Source organism: Mycothermus thermophilus (genome assembly GCF_041956435.1).
Source record: "Mycothermus thermophilus strain CBS 625.91 unplaced genomic scaffold VTJ04scaffold_7, whole genome shotgun sequence".
NCBI classification, from domain to species: domain Eukaryota; kingdom Fungi; phylum Ascomycota; class Sordariomycetes; order Sordariales; family Chaetomiaceae; genus Mycothermus; species Mycothermus thermophilus.
In genome coordinates this window covers 399,313-416,360 of record NW_027191433.1, presented here as the reverse complement: position 1 = coordinate 416,360, position 17,048 = coordinate 399,313, and the positions used below count along the sequence as shown (strand labels likewise).

The window sequence follows — 17,048 nt, the reverse complement described above, 5'->3', positions numbered from 1 at the left end:
ATCACTACCGACCAAGCCGTAACCTCTTCCCACCCACAGGCACCTTCTGCTCCACCTTCTGCGGCGGGGCCAGCACCGCCTGGATGATCTCCTGACCGTCCACCAGCTGCCCCGCGCTCCTCTTGGCCTCGTCCAGCAGCATCGCCTGCTTCCGCTGCTCCAGGAGCTGTTGCTTGCGCTCCTCGGTCATGTACCACTCCTTAGGGAACCGGATCTGCTTCTTGAAAGTGTGGTGGCGCGTGTCGAGCGGAATGTCTTCGAACATGTCGGCGGGGTCCTTGAGAGAGAGGGCAGCTTCTGTCAGCGTCTGAAGTTTTGGTGGAGAAGAGCAGCAATTGTGTAAATCCAACCCACCTTGGCCGCCTGAATCAGCTTGTTCACCATGTCACCCAAGTAGCGCTTGTTCTGCGCCTGGTGCTCGAACCGCTCGCAGCTCATCTTGACAATGTCCTTCTCCGGGTTGTACCGAGCGCCCGCCAGCTTCTTGAGCTTGAGGCGCTGCGCGTCCGTCAGGCCGGGGATGTCGGCCGGGCAGAATTCCACCACCACTTTCCTGTCGGCGGGGTGGAACTCGCCCATGTAGGTCGTGTAGCGGAACCGCAGGACCTGGTCCGCGGCGGGCGGCTCGAATTGCTTCGCCAATTCTGTTTTTCTCATCATCAGTCTCCCGCTCTGCACTGCTTGCATCGTCACACCCTTCCCCTCTCTACCAGTCTCGGGGTGGGATGTCTCTTACTCGCCAACAAGGGCATCTCCCACACCGCGATGCGGGCATATTCTCGGAACTCGCGATGCTCCTCGAGCTTGGGGTGGGCGGCGGCCATGATATCGTCCTCCTCGAAATCATCCTCCCCGACCTCGTCCGTGATCAGGTCCGGGTCGTCCTCGTCCTCGTTCCAAAACAGCCGCGCCGGGTTCCCCACCTTGGCCGGCTCCCGCAGCGGCCGCATCAGCTCGTGCAGCTCCTGGCTCAGCTCGTCAAAGTTGCGCGCCGTGTTGGCCGGCATCTTGTTCCAGTCGTCGAGCAGCTGCATGGCCACCTGCCGCTGCTGCTCGCTGGTCTTTTCGTCGCGGATCACGTCCCGCAGGTATTGCCCCGGGTTGGTGTAGATGCGCTCGATCTCTTGCTCCTCGGCATCGTTTTCGGCAGCGTCGTTTTCGGCGTCATCGCGGCGACATGGAGTGGTTGAGAGGCGTCGTTGGAGGGGGAGGGGGAGGGGGAGGAGTCGCTGCTGGGCTTGTTGCTGCTGCTGAGCGGCGGAAATGGCGCGGAGACTGGGAAGTCTCCTGGTCGGCCGGAGACACAGCCGGAGAAGATTGGTTGGGGTGGCCATGCTCCCGGGCAGGTTGGGGGTTGGGGTCGGCGGATTGACCGGGTTGACACGGCTGCCGATGGCCGAACGTGGGACTCGGGGACTCGGGGCTCGGAGTCGGAGCATCACCAAGCCAAAAATTTGGAGTTCGGGTGTTGGATGCAATTGGCGGGACAGCACCAGCCACATGCACCGCCACCTGTGGCTCCACTTATACAGTCCCGTCCAGCTCTCCCATGGGGTGTAACCACTTAGATTACCAAATTGGGTGTTGAGTGAGCCAATTTCCATAGGCCAGCCACCGAAATGTTCACATCTCCATTGCATGATTACCATTGGGGCTCAGTGTCTTTTGAATTGGACCCGTTAGAATGTGGTTTGGCTATTATCGTCTCTCAAGCCAAGCCAGAACCTCGACAACGTGGTGTCCCACATCGGGGAAGACCCCACCTTCCAAAAACGATCACAACTCCGAGGTTTAACCTCTTTACCGCCCACCTTATCGGCTTATCGAGATCTTATCGCCTTGGCCATCGCTATTCACACAATGTACAGCAACGACAACATCAACAGACAGACACTGCCCGAGACTGTTCTCTGTGAGATTTCTCTTCGATATTTCAACACCACAAAACTCCTTACGTTTTACTCCCCTTCTTTCCTCCTGCTCATCAATCCCCTCACACCCAACGACCTTCCCGTCCTTTTTCATCCATCACCATGGCCAACATTTCCGACCCACCTAAAGACGTTGGGCATTCTGTGTCGACTCTTCCTGGGCGTCGTTGTTTTGTGACCATCGGCGCCACAGCTGGCTTCCGCTCTCTCTTGGAAGAGGTTCTTTCGTCAAAGTTCCTTGAATCTCTAGCTGCCCATGGTTTCACCACCATGGATGTTCAGTGTGGACCTGACCTGAAGGCCTTTGAGGAGCGATTGGCGACGTTAAGTGAGGATGAGCGTCATGGCATTTGTGTTCGTAGCTTTGGCTACACAGACGACATGGAGTCATACCTTCTTGCTTGTCGGGGTGAGCAGGGTGTTAGGCCTGCTGGTGTCGTCATTTCACATGGCGGTAAGCTTTTGTCTCATTCTCCTTGATTAGTGTGTTCAGATCATGTGAATTAATATGTCGTATCAGGCACTGGGACGGTGGGAGAGGTGCTCGCCGTCGGGGCGCCACTTATCGTGGTTGCCAACCCTACATTGATGGACAACCATCAGCTGGAGCTGGCGGAGATGTTGGAAGAGGATGGATCGGCCATCCACGGACAGATTGGGTAAGCACCTTTCACATTGCACTTACTTATTCCACATCCAGTTCTTGTCCCATGCTGACTTTCTCACAGGGCCCTCACAGATGCCGTCGATCGTGTCATGTTCCGGATCGCCCAAGATGACCTCGACAACCTGCCGCCGTTCTGTCCGCCACCTTTTCCTGTTCCTGAAGCTGAGCGAGTTACATTCTTCGACTGGATGGTGCTGAGTTGCTATAAATGAAACAGCTTGCCCAGCAAGGAGAGGGGAAGATCAACCCGGGCCCGATGGCCAGGACTACTAGCACAATGTCTTTCGGCTAGGTAGCCAGGAAGAAATGCTAGTGAGGGGAACCTGGCCGATACGGCCGCTTCCAGTGCGCTCTTTACTGCCGCGGCTGCTACAAAAATATTGCCGGAGGTTCGTTCATTCCCGTTGTAAACTATGCTTTGTTCTTTTGTCTCAACACTAGAGTAGCAAAAAACTAACCTTCTTACCATACAGGCAACAATGCGATGATGAGTTGTCAAAGACCATGCCCGACCTTGGTTGAAGAACTCGATCGCAAGGTCTCTACTAACGATTAATTCGACGGATTGCTACAAGGTGCCACGACCCTGGCGGAGAGACATGACCGTCTTGAGGAATGCGTTTACGGCCACGATTCACTGCTTGCTCCTGAACTTAACCCTGTTCCTGTTCAAGAGCAGCGATGGAAGCACAGCCGATCGGCTTCACCGTGCCTGTAGTGCTACTTCCCATCATGAACAGTGCTGGGAGCAGCACTGCGATTAATGATATTAATACTCACCAGAGCACGTATTGGAGAAGACGAACACAATCCGCCATCCACATATTACTGCTCCTCGCCAAACCTGATGCCCAAGGGCACCAACGGGGCTGTTGCGGCGCTTGTTTCTACCTGAATTCCCGCTGGTAACTTTCTCTTGAACCTCGCTGCAGTGTTCACCATAAACCACTTTGTAAACAGGATGAACGGCATTAATGGCCGCCGTAGTTCATGCCTTTACATTTGGCCCCAGGGACTATGCTGCGACCTTTCTGCTACTGTGCCCTCGTTGCTGCTAAAGCTTTTGTGCTCCCTGCTGCGCGGGTGCTGCAACGCCTGCAGGACGGCTCTGCCATGTGGCCGGCTTCGTGGACCGTGTGAACTTTGTCCCCCAATAGCGTCACGAACGGTGTAAACAGCTCTAACAGGACCGGTGCCGATGTTATTTTGGCCTTCACCCTTCCTGTCAGCAAAGCCTCTCCAAGCACGGTCATCAGCGGACCTCCCGCGATGCTGCGTGCTATGCTGCCTGCCGTGTACCTCGTTACTACTGCGGAGGACACCTTCCACACCCCCAACAGGCGTACAAGAGCCTGTGCTGACCCTGTGGCTGTGGTGGCCACCGATGAGAATAATTCAACCAAGGCCGCAGCGGCTGCCGACGCCACTGTGACCAGCAGGCTGCCGCGACGGACTACCCGCCTCATTTCCTACAGACTCCTCGCAGCAAACCCCCGGACTACAAAGATCATTGCCAACCCAAGGGGGCCATGAAACCACCGGCGAACCTGTCGCTGCTGCAGCCTCCGCCGCTGATGCTGTCGTTATTACTGTCGTCGCCGCTGTCGTCGCGGATGGTCTCGCCGCGATGCCGTGCACCTCATCTTCCTCCGCGAGGGCTGATAGGAAGGGAGGGAAAACAAACACCCATCTACCTACCTCGGCAGGCTTGGCTCTTGTGCATACACAGGTGGCCATCCTCACCGACGAGCGGATGTATTCCTGAAGGGAGGTGGTAATCAGGCAGCCAGCCCAGGCAGGAATGGTTCAAGAGGTTCTTCGCCCTGTTTCTCTGGTTAGAGAGCGCCTCGGCATGACGAGGTGGTGATTTGTCGAGGAGCAAAGGGGACAGGGTTGGGAAGGATTGTTGGGTTGGGGTTATATAGTTCCTTTTCTCCCGACTTCACACGTCATTCCAAAGGGTTTGCGATGACACAGGGTTCATCATCACACATCATCGTAGCGTAGTTGCCCTGGCTGAGAGTTTCCTGAAATTCTAAAGGGTTCCTCATTGTGAAGGGGTTATCTTGGCGGAGGGTCCTTCATTGCGGGAAGGTTGTTACCACAAAGGGGTTGTCCACGCCGAGGGGCTCTCGTGGTGGAGAGGTTGTTGTCACCAGCACAGAGGAGCTCTCATATTAGAGCATTCATTTATCAATAGTATACAACAGGCTTAGCATCATCATCACAAAGCTGGTTGTCTTTGTAGAGCGAGCGGGGTATGTGACACAGGTGAGAGACTGTTGTTGCTGCAGACACCTCAGAGGGTTGCTTCGGTTTTGAGTCCGGGAGGGTTGCCTTTGAGACGCTGTGCTACATTATCTACACATACCTCCCGTAATTGATGAGCTTAATTGGGCTCAGCTGTTTGGACAGCCGTTAGGCAAGATATAGAGACCTAGGTCGCTCTGGAGGTATTCGATCTTGGAAGTTAAACTGGGACAGATGGCAAGACTTGAGGCAAAACTCCCACTCGATAGGGACATAGCTACATAGTATGGTCTAAGTTTATTCCATTTTCATGTCATTGATCGTCTTCAAACCAGGCCACTGGTGGCCTTTTGCTTGCTTATTTCCACCACAATATAAACCCATCCATCCATCTATACATCTTCCCCTTCAAGCCATGCCATGAGCCAAACCACTTTCTCATCCCACCCCCTCTCTATCCTCCACCACCCCAATACCATCACCTCCCCGTCCTCCATCTACATTTACGCCACCCCCTTCACCCCCCAAACCTTCACCGCCGAATCTCCACCAACACTCACCACCTTTTCTGTCCCATCCACCTCAATCCACGCGACCCCCGTGACCCCATCCTTATGCGCGTTCGCCGCCCTGACCCGCGCCCCTGGCTTCGCCAGGCTCCAAACATGCACGTGCGTATCCAACCCGCCACTCACAGCATGCGTGCCAGCCTTGTTCCACGCAATCCCCAGCACGCGCGCCGTGTGCGCCGACCAGCGGTCCGTTTCGAGCGTCCAGTCAGCGGACTTGTAGACGAGGATCTTGCCGGCGGCGGTGCCCGCCGCGAGGTGAGCACCGGAGGGGGAGAAGGTGAGGGTGGAGATGGATTGGAGGGTGGTAGAGGTGTTTGTGATGATTTGGGTGAGAGACAAGGTGGGAGGGGAGGAGGCCGGGGAGAGGGACAGGATGTGGATTGCCGGGGCGTTGGCGGCGCCAACGGCGACGGTGGTGCCGTGCGCGGCGATGGAGCTTGGCGGGAAGGCGGTCGGATGGTTGTGGAGGAGGGAGCCGTCTTTGGGAGAGTAGATGGCGACTGAGTCGGTGAGGGCGGCGAGGATGTAGGATTGCCCGCCGAATGTGGCGGTTGCGATCCCCTTGGGTTGGGAGGGGAGTTTGGCGGGGTTGGAGAGGAATTGGGCGGTGGAGGTTTGGATGGTGCGGAGGGTGTCGTCCCACCCGACGGAGAAGGTTTGGCCGGAGGAGGCGGAGGTGAAATGCGTCACTTGGTTGGAGTGGCTTTGGCCTTCGACGACGGTCCCAGAGCCGGCGGAGATGTCCCAGCTGACGACCCGGCCGTCGAAGCTGCCGGTGACGATGGTTGGGGAGCCGCCGGAAGGGCTCTTTTCGGACCCGACGCCGAGGGCTGTGACGGTCTTGTTGTGGCCCTGGACGACGCGGAAGGGCTTGTCGCTGCCCTCTTTGAGATAGTTGAGATCGCCGCTGAGGCTCAGGCTGATGACGAGACCGTCGGACCTGCCGTGCGGCCAGACGACACCAACTTGCTGATCAGAAACGTTGACGCTGCCCTCCTCGCCGACGCGCCACGTGTGCAGATTCTCCCCTGACTCGGCATCCCACACACGAACCGTCTGGTCGGCGCTAGCAGTGACGAAACGCTTCGAGTCCTGCGCCCAGCTGACGGCAAATACGCTGCCGGTGTGTACGCCCTCGCCGATCTGCTTGGTCGGCTCGCCCGTCTTGCCGTCGTACAGCTGGATGCGCCTGTCCGCGCCCACCGTCACCAGCTTGCTGCCGTCGGGGCTGAAGGCGGTGCCCATGACGAAGCCCTTGTGCAGGCCGGCGGCCTTGCTGTTGAACTTGAACGGGGCGCCGTGGAGGAAGCACATGGTGTTGTCGTCGGAGACGGTGGCGGCGCGCAGGGGGCGCTGCTGGCGGATGGCGACGGCGTTGACGATCTTGCTGTGGCCGCTGACCTCGCCGACACTGTTGCCGCTGTCAGCGGTGATACAGTGACCGAAGCGCTCGCGGCCGTCGCCGACGGCAATAATGCGCTGGCTGTCGCCGTCCCAGGCAATGTCGGTGATGCGGCCCGAGATGATGGGGTATTCGCCCTTGGTGTTGACGGCCTCGACGGCATCCCAGACGCGCACCTTGCCCGTCACATCGCCCGACGCGACGTAGAATCCCGAGGGCGAGAACTTGGCGACGGTGGTGGTGGCTGTGTGGCCCGTGTACTGCTTGCTGATGGAGGGGTCGTCGATGTTGCGGAGGAAGATGGACTTGCCGGACTGGGAGGGGTTAGCATGGTGAAGGGGTCATCTGAGGAACAGAGGAGGAGGAGAGACAGACGGCATAGGCTATGCGCTGGCCCTTGGAGTCGGCCGAGAGTTGGGTTGGCTGGCCCCGCGTGGTTGCGGGAGCTGCTGCCAGGATCTTCTCGAGCTCGATCGACATGGCCGGGGTCGGATTCGGAGGTGGGAATCTCAGGACGAGGTTGGAAAACGAGCAATTGTGAAATGTCCGGCTTGGTGTTTCGAGGTGGTGTTGTTGTTGGATGGAGCCCAAGCTGATGTTGGGAGGGTTCAGGTTAGGGATCTGGAGGATGGAGGGGTTGCCTTTCGCTCAGGGGTTACTCGTTGCGGGGCAGCAACGCAAGCTGTGCCCAAACATTGCCCAGACCTCTGATTGGTTGTTGGGTTCGGTGTAAGTCGGGGATGTGTTTCGCATGACATTGCGCCAAAGCCTAGGAAATTGGCAAAAGGGGTTATCGTGAATAGATTGGAAGATCTTGAAAGTGTGCCGCTGGCGTCGTGCCTGTGTTGAGATTTGAGTGTGTCGAGGCTGTGATTGTGTGGTTGTTAGGTGCTTGTTGAGGGGACAGCTCCAGCCCAGAGCTCAGGCCCTTGTCATGTCAGGTCCAGTGACGTCACCACCACCATGTCCACCCCAGAGCGCGCTGAGGACGTACTCCAACACCGTTAGACATTAACGCCTGCAGTGCGAGATATTGCAAGATATGAATCCACAAACTAGGTAACCAGACAATCTTTCCAACATATCCCCTCCCCCATCCTCACATCTGATCCCACCTCCTCCTCATCTCCGACACCGAAATCTCACTCCTCGTGCCCTGTCCCGCCAACCTCCTCGCATCAAACTGCAACATATCCCTGTAGAACATGATCTCCCCCTCCACCAGCCCATCCCCAAGAAACGCAACCCAACTGCCATCCTCCCCGAGCCCAGCCCCGTGGTCAACACCCTGATCATCCACCCCGCGCCACTCAAATGACAGTTCCCTGCGCGACGACTCCCACGGCCTCTCCGGGATGTACATCATTCCCTGCAGCGGCCCGATCTCAAAATACCCCCACAGCGAGCTGCCGTCGAGAGTGAAGACGAGGTGCGACCTGCTTTGGTCAACATCGGTTACCGGAGAGGTCGGCTGATATTGGATCTTGTAGCGGCCGTTAAGCAGGCCAAGCGGCGGGAGATGACTGTTGTTGTTGATGTGAGGAATGCTATTGTAACCGCCGTCCCCCTCGTCGGGAAACTCTGAATAGGGCGGAGGTGGCTCGTGGAAGTCGTCCCATTGCGCCGGCGTGGCGTCGAGTTGCGGCAGCGGCGGGGCAGCAGGGCGGCGGCTCTCGACCGCTGCGGGGTTGAACGGCTGGGAACGGCGCGCGGTTTGCTTCGTCCGCGCCGGTTTCGGTGGCTCTGGTGCAGCGGTGGCCCTCGAAGCGGAGGCTGACTTGCGCGCTGGGGTTGACGAGGTTCCGCGTCGCGCGGTCTGCTTGCGCTGCGTCGCTGGGACTGCTTGAGCGGAGGCTGCCGTTGCGGGTTTCGGAGTTGCTTTGGCCTTCTTTGCTGGGGCCGAGGTTGCGGTGCTAGCGACCGACGGTTTGGCCTTTTTCGCTGCAGATTGTTTGGCCGTCACTTCTTTTACAGCGCTGCCGGTCGAATTGTCGTCGGCCTTGCGTTTCCTGGAGCTGGGCGTCGGCGCGGTGGCCGGAGCCGGTGTAGAAGGCGTGCTGGCGGCCTTCTTCGCCTCGCGCTGTCGCTTGGCCCATTCCTTCTTGAGGTCGGCCTCGATTTTGAGTACGGTCGCCGGCACGGTCAATTGTCCTGCCTTCAAGGCATCGTGGAGCCGCATCTTGGCCGTCCCCTTGGTCTTGGACGGGGGCAAGCCGTAATGAAGCAGCTGCGCTTCGTACCAATGCCCGGGGCGGTCTCCGAGGCCATCGGTGCCGTCAAAGGTGGCCTTGATCTCGGGGATGGTCGCGCGGCGGTGATGGTTGTTGCCGCTCGCGGTGACGTAAAAGTCGCCCGAGTACGACCAGTGGCCGAGGACGGCGGGTGGGACAAATGACATGGTCGGCGGTGTCTATTACAGGCAATCTTGACGCAAAAGAGAGATGCTGGTGGTTTTGCGTTTACGAGAAATGGATGATTGCTTGACATCCAACAAGTGTGGAGAAAAAATAAGATGAAATGGCAGGCCTCAGTTTTCTTATCGTCTGCAGCGGTGGCTTGCGTTTTGGGTTTGGATGCCGCATCATTTGAGGGGCAAATGAAAACCTAAACGCAAACTCAGCTGGAACAGTCCTACTCCGTAGCTCCGTTCTTTATTCTGCCAGGTACATACTTACTGGTGCAGGTGGATTGGTGTAGGACGAAACGCTTCTCTAATACCAACAATCTATCAAAGCCTAGACCACGACGAAACCCGCCGTGGTCAACCATGCCGAGAGATCTGATGTCATTGCTCTTGGATTGGAAAGGGATGTTGCCAGATGCCTTTAGGAACGCTGACTTGACCAAGGTAGCTTTCAAGTTTCAGAGGTATTAATCGACAACACATGGCCAAGCAGCACAATCTTTAGAAAAGTTGGCATAATACTAGGGCCGTCTGAGATGCAGGATAACTGTGCCGCGGATTACAAGCCAGCGACTATAATAGCAGCATTAGCAGCAACGCCATCGGCCATGTGTAAGTGTGACACAGTCAGAGCCCAGACCTGAACGATGGCATATGCAGAATGAAGTGAAGGAAGCGGTTGAATTCTTCTGAGAAACTATCTGAGTCCCAGAGGGCCCGGAAGCCCTGAATATATACACAGAGAGGGGTGGCGCCAGGTAGGCCATCTGGGCCGCCAGAGATGGAGGCTGAGAACTGAGGCTGGCTGACTAAGCCAGACTCAGGCCCAAACCGGCCATATCCTGTCATAGTAAGTGATGCTTCGGAGAGTGGTTGCCCGGCCACCAGTATTCCCCGAGTCAACAAACTTCAGGGGGTAATATCATCAACAATACCACAATAATGCCAAGGGGATCGCCAAGTTGAAGACCGAAGATGCTACTCTCAGAGTCCAGTTCAGCACATCCACATGTTCACAGGATGAGATCAATGCGGCCTGCACTTGGAATTGGCCTTTCTAGGTGTCCCCTTTGTTTCGTAGATTGATTGACCGATACCGTTGCCATGAGCGTCCGTTCCCCTTTGTTCATTTGTCAAGCAAGTCTTTCTTGCCTGAACTTGTTTGCCACTTAACAACAAACTACCTGGCACCTACCCAAACAGTGCCTTTGGACTTCATTTCGCTCCGTTTCCTCGTCATTTGTGTTACTCGAATCTTGCTCGGGAATTCTGGGGTGTTGCCAGGGCTGCCAACCTCCCGACATTATCTCACCACATAGTCCAATCCATGAACAATACTGCTGCATTTATTTAGAATTCCACAGTTGTGCGGCATTTCTTCCCCTGTATCAACCACCAAGGCAATCCTCTGCTTACGCTCCCTAAGAGTAATAACAATGTCAAGCTCCTCAAACGACTCACTCGAGTGGTCCGAGAACCTTGATCAGCCGCAATTCCAACAGGTAATTATAGTTTATCACAATCCGTGGTTATCTAGGTAACTTCGTACAAACAACAGATACTAAGAATGCACCACGTCATGCCAGGAACAAAATTTCCGCTTCGCAAGATATAGGCAACGGGGGACGGGGCCTTGGGACTATTTGGACCCCGACGAGGACAGAGTGATCGTTCCGAACACAAATGGAGCGACAGTTAATGACCCGACACAGTATCCACATCCTATTCAGGGTAAGACCTAAGGAGGCAGTTTTATTCTACCTCACCATGAGTTTCCGAGCCTCACGGGGAAAGGATAGACCTGTTAACATGTTATGCCAGGAGTTTATGGCGGCGTCTCGCGCGAGGGCATTGGCGGTGATCTGACTGACGCCCATGACCGTGAGAGCATCCCCCGATATAGGCTTCGCGGTCGCAGAAGGATGACGGGAGAGGTCCAGGCCGCTCTCGACCTTGTTCGCCGAAAGCTTGTACTCGGCCGGGGCCTCCAATTTGTGCGGCTAGTTGGCTACGGCGGAAACGGCGTTGTATCGTTGTTTCAGATGAACGGCAACCATGTCATTGCGAAATGTGCCCTGGAACCCGGTGAGGAATACGACGAGGTCGTCCGAGACGAGCGGTTGATGACGGAGGTAATTATATCCCTCTTTGATCGAATTGTTGCGTGTAAATTTATTATTATCAGAACCCCGTTGTTAACCAGGACGCCGTCCGTATTAGAGACATGCCGGCGCTATGCATGTGGTGTCCACGGTACCTATGCCCCCTCTTACGCGGCCGGGCTTGCGTCGACGGGTAAGGAACGTCGATGGAATCTTGCTGCTTCCATACTTCCCGCGAGGGTCCCTTGATCGGGCTATCGCCGTCGTCAATAAAAATCGCCGCCGGAAGGCCACGTCCGAAAGATACCGGCGACCGGGCTGGAGGGAAGAGTACTTGTGGAGTGTTTTTCACTGCCGTAAGTGGTCATCAGCTAGGGTCACTGCTCCGAGGGCAAGCTTGTTCTCCGGTTTCCCCTTATTATTTTTCTTTTATTCCCAGATGTGAAGATGGCTGACTTAGCGTGCTTATTGGCTCTTCGCAGTCGTGAAATGCTTATAGCCATGGCATTCCCCGTGGACACTCATCGAGGATTATACGGTCTCGGGCAAGGTTCTCTCCAGGGGGTCTCAGTCCAGGAACAATGTCCACCAGATGGACCGGGGGTCAGCAAGACAAACATTGTCCATTTTGATATTGATCCTTGCAACAGTACGTCCACTCCAATTCTCCTTGAACCAGTCGAATTGAGTGTATGCTTACGCACAACGAACAGTCCTTGTCGGGGAGAGTAGCCCGCCAGCTCATGGGATAATGCCGTGTTTTCATCTTGGTGATTTTGGTACTGCGGTGGAGCTCACACCGGCTCTGCTACGACGTGCGTAAGTAGTACTTGGCTATTTCCTATTACTAGAAACATGACAATGTGCCAGTAAGGAAGATATAAGAGGTTGATCGGTGCGCTAATACAAAGGCTTCCGCGTGGTGGGCAGGAAGAGGATGCGCGAACAACGCAACATAGCTAAGAAACAGTTCTATACACCGGTGAGGAGAAACCGTTTAGTGTAAGGCCTTGTCTTCCGACGTTTCTCTGACGTGTTGAATAGGAGCAATTCACCGAAGAGTGGGATTTTGTACCACAAAGCTGTAGTCCCCAAAACCACGTGAGAGGGCAATTCGCAAGTGTGGCCTCGAGGTATACTTGGGCCACGAACCTGTATCAAATTGGCCTGGTAGGTAGAAAGAGAGTCACAGTTATGATCAACCCCTTGATATGGCACTAAACAACTAACATAAACCCTTCTGCCCACCCTCTCAGGTCATGTTTTGCCTTTGCACAGGGTGCTACCCCCCTACGCCTCCATACCCTGGGCGCATTTGGATCCCTCCGTTGGATCCTAACGACCAGGATGACGACGACCGGAACATCCACCCCAATTCCGTGCCCCCCGCCGCCGGCGACGCCGTCTGGAATCAGGCACAGATGGGACAAGCTTATGATTTCGATGCGCGACGGTACCCTCATCCCCCAGGGGGACAGGCGGGCCAGAACTGGCGCCGCGTCTGGTCCTACGGGGCGTCTTTGCTGCACCGCGACTCGGCGATCGGGCTTCACGATCTCAGTATAGATCTGAGACGGCTCATTGCCCAGTGTTTGTGCGATAACCCGCACTACCGGCCGAGGCTCCGGCAGCTGAATAGGATTATCGTCCAGCACATGACTCGGAACCGGTGGCGCCATGAGGAGAGCAATAATACGGCTCCCAGACCGCGGAATCTGGGAGATAGAGAGATGCAGAGATGGGTCGGGTACGTGTTTGACCGGCCGCCGGAGTATTGGTATAAGGACTGAGGGACAATGATGGAGTGCTACTGCTTGTTACTGCTTGAAGGGTGGAGGAATCTTAGGGAGCATTGATCAGGCCATTAATCGAGTGCCTGGACTAGATACATACATATGACTATTCTGTTCCGCGTCATCACGTTATATAGGGTGAATGGCTATCAATAGCGGCATCACCAAGATTAAGGTATAATATTATTTGCAGCTCATAACATGATTGCTAGTCTTCGATCCCATTCCAGAACCCCCCTCGGCATGGTTGCCGTTTTTTCCTCTCTAATTCCTACTTCCGTTGTTCTGCATGGTTTCTCTATTTTCTGCACTCCTTCCTTCGCTTTGGATTGTCTGGTAATTACTGCCTTGTTTAGTTTCATCCAGAAGGTATTAATACGAAGTATTAGCCACAAAAACGTCCTACTCCGGACCCATACAAAGAACTCCCTACGTCACTTTGTGTTTTGCCACCTGGCTCCCCCTTTGTTCCTTATGAAGACAATGAAAGCATTCGCCAAACATGTACTTCCCCCCGCAAAATCCTTGCCAGGCAAACTCGAATTCCCCCGTATTGCTGCAAATATCATAACTGAGGCTTGAAAACTAGGTTCCTTGTCTCCGAGATTCGGACACCCTGTTGTTGCTCAACATCAAGTCAAGCAACCTCACCTTTTTCGCTCGACTCACAACACTCCCGCTTGAGTGAGGATTCCTATCCAGCAACGCCTACCAGGGAGTAACCTCACCACTCAGACAATACCCACGCGAATCCAACATGGCAGGACTAGGACCAGGACAGGTGCCGCCACCACCACCTGGACAGGCGCCGCCTCCACCAATTTTTCCTCAGTTGAATCTTGGCAATCCCCAGCAGTTTGCGGCCGAACGTACTAAACGTTTAGAACGGCAGCCTGTAGGTCTTGCTCCTCGTCATCGACGGGCCTAGTGTTTTCTGTCCTGAAGCTAACCGTGGACGTTTCAGAAACTCAATTTCAGATACGCCCAATATCGTCAGCATGGACTTCTTGTCAGCGACCAGAACAACGCCAACTTGCAGGTCATCATCCCCGGTCAGGCCAACACAGTCGGCACCTTTGCGGCCTACCCAGTACCACTCGCAGGCATGTATCCGGGCGTTCTGCGTCTCAACCTACCCAATACTCCAGACACAACAATCACAACCCTCGATCCCCATGACGATATCGTCGCTGCACCGCGGATGGGTACAGGTGATCCTCGGCGGCGACTCCGCGAGCTCAAATTCAAAATGGGCCATGTCTATGGTCTGCGCTTTATAAAAGTACTCGGCTGGGGAGGAGAGGGCATTGCTGCCCACTTCTCTCGCCGACGGCAGAATCAGGATTTCGTCGCCAAGTGCACAATCGATACTGACGGGGATGCGGCTCGAGCCTTGGAGTATGAAAAGGATATGATAAAGGTAGGAATCACGTCAAGCCATCTAGACAATCCTATTATTAATACACAACTATGCCTGCAGATGTACCGAAATGCCATGCATGTCGTCCAGCACTTTTATTTCCGGAATCCAGTCAACAACCCAAATGGACCGTGGAGCGACGATCAGGTAGACATCAGGGGCTTCATGCTTCTCGAGTATGCGCAGCGTGGTTCACTGGACAAAGCTTTGTCTGTTGTCTGCAGATCGAAAACACGGCCACTGCCTGTTCCTGCAAACCTTGACTTCTACGGTAAGCATATTCATACAAATGTTCTCGCACGGATCTATTTACCATTGACCCTACTCTACTTACTAACTCTGCATTTTCTTGTAGAACAGCCAATGTGGCGCATATTTGATTGCTGTAAGCACGGAATATTCCTTCTCATAATAACCCCCCATGTCCTTGTTTCCGGACCAGATCAACTAATATATCTCTGGTGTGGACCAAGCTGACGAGTGGACAATAGTAGTCAGGGGGGTGATTGCACTTGAATTCCCCCCAAACAGATACGTCGATTTATACCAAGCAGGAGGTGAGAAAATGCGTGAAGTCGTGCCACCCGATAGGCCGCGTCGTGTAAACGGGACCAGACTGGTGCATTTTGATTTAGATCCTCAAAATAGTAAGAGCTCCTTCGTGGCCCCATTTCAAGGTTGTTCTTGATTGCACCCCATTTTAGGCGTTTGCCATCCCTTCTTGTCCTCTTTTCCCCCTGGGTACCCGATATTTGAAGAAGAACATGCACTCACAAAGCCCACGTCATGACATGTGCTAAAATCATGAAACAGTCCTCGTGGGAGAGGTAGACGTCCAGAACGGCCACGCGATTGTTCCACGGATGATGATCTCCGACTTTGGTTGCGCAGAAATCATCGGGCGTAACAAACTCAGGACCCAGTGAGTGTTTCTTTCTATCCCAAGGTGGAGGACACAGAGATGGTGCTAACAACAAGGAAACCAGTCATGGAATGTACAAGCTTCGGCGTCAAGGCAAATCTAACTTTCCAACCCCGGTATGGCAAACCCATTTCCCAAAGGTCCCTAAGACAACAAGCAAGATGATCTAATTCCGATACAGGAGCAATTCTCTATGGAGTGGGACTACCTTCCGCGCTGGGGTGCCCCATATGATCCCGTAGCTCGGACGATGACCAAGACGGCCGGCAACTATAGCGCTGCAAACAACGTGTTCCAAATCGGCCTGGTAAGAATCCCGGGGACACCCAAGAGTATCTCCTTAACACTCATTGTGACATGGAACTCACTCGTTGCCACAGATAATGCTCGCTCTGGCTACCGAGTGCTACCCGCCAGCCCCTCCTTATCCCTCACGGATATGGGTGCCTCTTCCAACCCCAGCAGACGAGGGCTGGCACCCAAGCGACACGCCGCTTCCACATCCGGCACGAAATCCCGCTGGCGATGCCGTCTTTGTGGGCCAACGAGGAGCGCCAGACCCCGATAGACGCCACTATCCCCGCCCAAGACCGGACGGACAAAACTGGGTTCGCGTGTGGTCCTACGGAGGGTTTCTCATGCGCATAGGTAGAAATCGTCCCAGAGCACAAATAGCAAACCTCAGCGCCAGGCTGAAACACACCATTGCTTGGTGTTTGTGCGATGACCCGTACTACCGGCCGCGGCTGAGTCAATTGGTAGACATAATTCACGACGGGGCGAGGGCATCGAGGATTGATAGGCTTGAAGGCACTGGGATGGAAGGGCGTAGGCGGGGGAACGCCGTAGATAGAAGGTTGGCTCGGTGGGTGAGGAAAGTCTTCGATATGCCCACAACTTACTGGAGGTGATGACTCCATGGGGGGCTAATAGGGAGTTGGACTGGTTTGTAGGAAGCTGCGGCGAATTCAATGCGTGTGTATAAGACGTAGGCTGGAACGATAGTTGATTGAGACCTGAACTACTCACCTCCCTATTTCCTTGTAGTTAACAAGAGACTCCCAAAAGCCGGAAGACTGTTTAGCACTGTGTAATCTCTTTTCCATACTAGGAGGTACAATACCATACCACACCCCTTTTCACACATTGTAACAGCGAAGGCCGTAGAGGTTTAAGATCGTTTCAACCCGAATACCGTCACGCTATCTTTCGAACGAGTGCCCCCTGATCTCCCTAGGTCGGGCTTATAATCTCTTGAATCTAGGGTATCCGTACGGCCGAAAGTCATCTTAATGGGAACTTATTTCAGCTGAGAGACGGTCTCCTAACTACCTTAGGTTCGGCCAAAACTTATACAATTCAACTCGAAGAGTTTCACCAGGAAGTCGGGGCACCTGGAACACCAATAACGTCCTGACTACTTCCCCATGTATCTGCTTCTTTTTCATGAGAGCAGGAACTACCTGGGTTCGGTAGGTCCCAAGGTTATTGCCAAACTAAAGACAAAGGCCACCCTCACTTCCATTGTCTCCCCCCACCCCATTACCTCCGCTTTATCCTCCTCATTCGGAAGCGCCCATCGGAC

General features: G+C 54.8%; 7 protein-coding genes across 7 annotated transcripts; 4 read left to right on the top strand and 3 right to left on the bottom strand.

The window, feature by feature from the left end:
• Positions 1–4: 4 nt before the first annotated feature.
• On the bottom strand, positions 5–1,439 carry VTJ04DRAFT_9697 (mitochondrial 37S ribosomal protein mS35; the record flags this gene model as incomplete). Its single annotated transcript, XM_069368272.1, has 3 exons — positions 5–277; positions 355–644; positions 737–1,439. The coding sequence occupies 3 exons, from the start codon at positions 1,437–1,439 to the stop codon at positions 5–7; spliced, it is 1,266 nt and encodes a 421-aa protein (XP_069214433.1).
• Positions 1,440–2,033: 594 nt separating this feature from the next.
• VTJ04DRAFT_9696 (uncharacterized protein) lies at positions 2,034–3,154 on the top strand (the record flags this gene model as incomplete). Its single annotated transcript, XM_069368271.1, has 5 exons — positions 2,034–2,385; positions 2,452–2,590; positions 2,660–2,750; positions 2,945–2,987; positions 3,072–3,154. The coding sequence occupies 5 exons, from the start codon at positions 2,034–2,036 to the stop codon at positions 3,152–3,154; spliced, it is 708 nt and encodes a 235-aa protein (XP_069214432.1).
• Positions 3,155–3,615: 461 nt separating this feature from the next.
• Positions 3,616–4,131, top strand: VTJ04DRAFT_9695 (uncharacterized protein; the record flags this gene model as incomplete). The annotated part of the gene is made up of 2 exons (XM_069368270.1): positions 3,616–3,725; positions 3,786–4,131. 2 exons carry the CDS (start codon positions 3,616–3,618, stop codon positions 4,129–4,131), a joined length of 456 nt encoding a protein of 151 aa, XP_069214431.1.
• Positions 4,132–5,351: 1,220 nt separating this feature from the next.
• Positions 5,352–7,302, bottom strand: VTJ04DRAFT_9694 (uncharacterized protein; the record flags this gene model as incomplete). The annotated part of the gene is made up of 2 exons (XM_069368269.1): positions 5,352–7,136; positions 7,198–7,302. The coding sequence occupies 2 exons, from the start codon at positions 7,300–7,302 to the stop codon at positions 5,352–5,354; spliced, it is 1,890 nt and encodes a 629-aa protein (XP_069214430.1).
• Positions 7,303–7,921: 619 nt separating this feature from the next.
• On the bottom strand, positions 7,922–9,220 carry VTJ04DRAFT_9693 (uncharacterized protein; the record flags this gene model as incomplete). The annotated part of the gene is made up of 1 exon (XM_069368268.1): positions 7,922–9,220. The coding sequence occupies one exon, from the start codon at positions 9,218–9,220 to the stop codon at positions 7,922–7,924; it is 1,299 nt and encodes a 432-aa protein (XP_069214429.1).
• Positions 9,221–11,040: 1,820 nt separating this feature from the next.
• On the top strand, positions 11,041–13,118 carry VTJ04DRAFT_9692 (uncharacterized protein; the record flags this gene model as incomplete). The annotated part of the gene is made up of 2 exons (XM_069368267.1): positions 11,041–11,358; positions 12,585–13,118. The coding sequence occupies 2 exons, from the start codon at positions 11,041–11,043 to the stop codon at positions 13,116–13,118; spliced, it is 852 nt and encodes a 283-aa protein (XP_069214428.1).
• A 760-nt stretch (positions 13,119–13,878) lies between these two features.
• On the top strand, positions 13,879–16,111 carry VTJ04DRAFT_9691 (uncharacterized protein; the record flags this gene model as incomplete). The annotated part of the gene is made up of 9 exons (XM_069368266.1): positions 13,879–14,016; positions 14,086–14,541; positions 14,602–14,717; positions 14,766–14,812; positions 14,897–14,926; positions 15,355–15,463; positions 15,528–15,579; positions 15,645–15,770; positions 15,881–16,111. The coding sequence occupies 9 exons, from the start codon at positions 13,879–13,881 to the stop codon at positions 16,109–16,111; spliced, it is 1,305 nt and encodes a 434-aa protein (XP_069214427.1).
• Between the last annotated feature and the right edge of the window lie 937 nt (positions 16,112–17,048).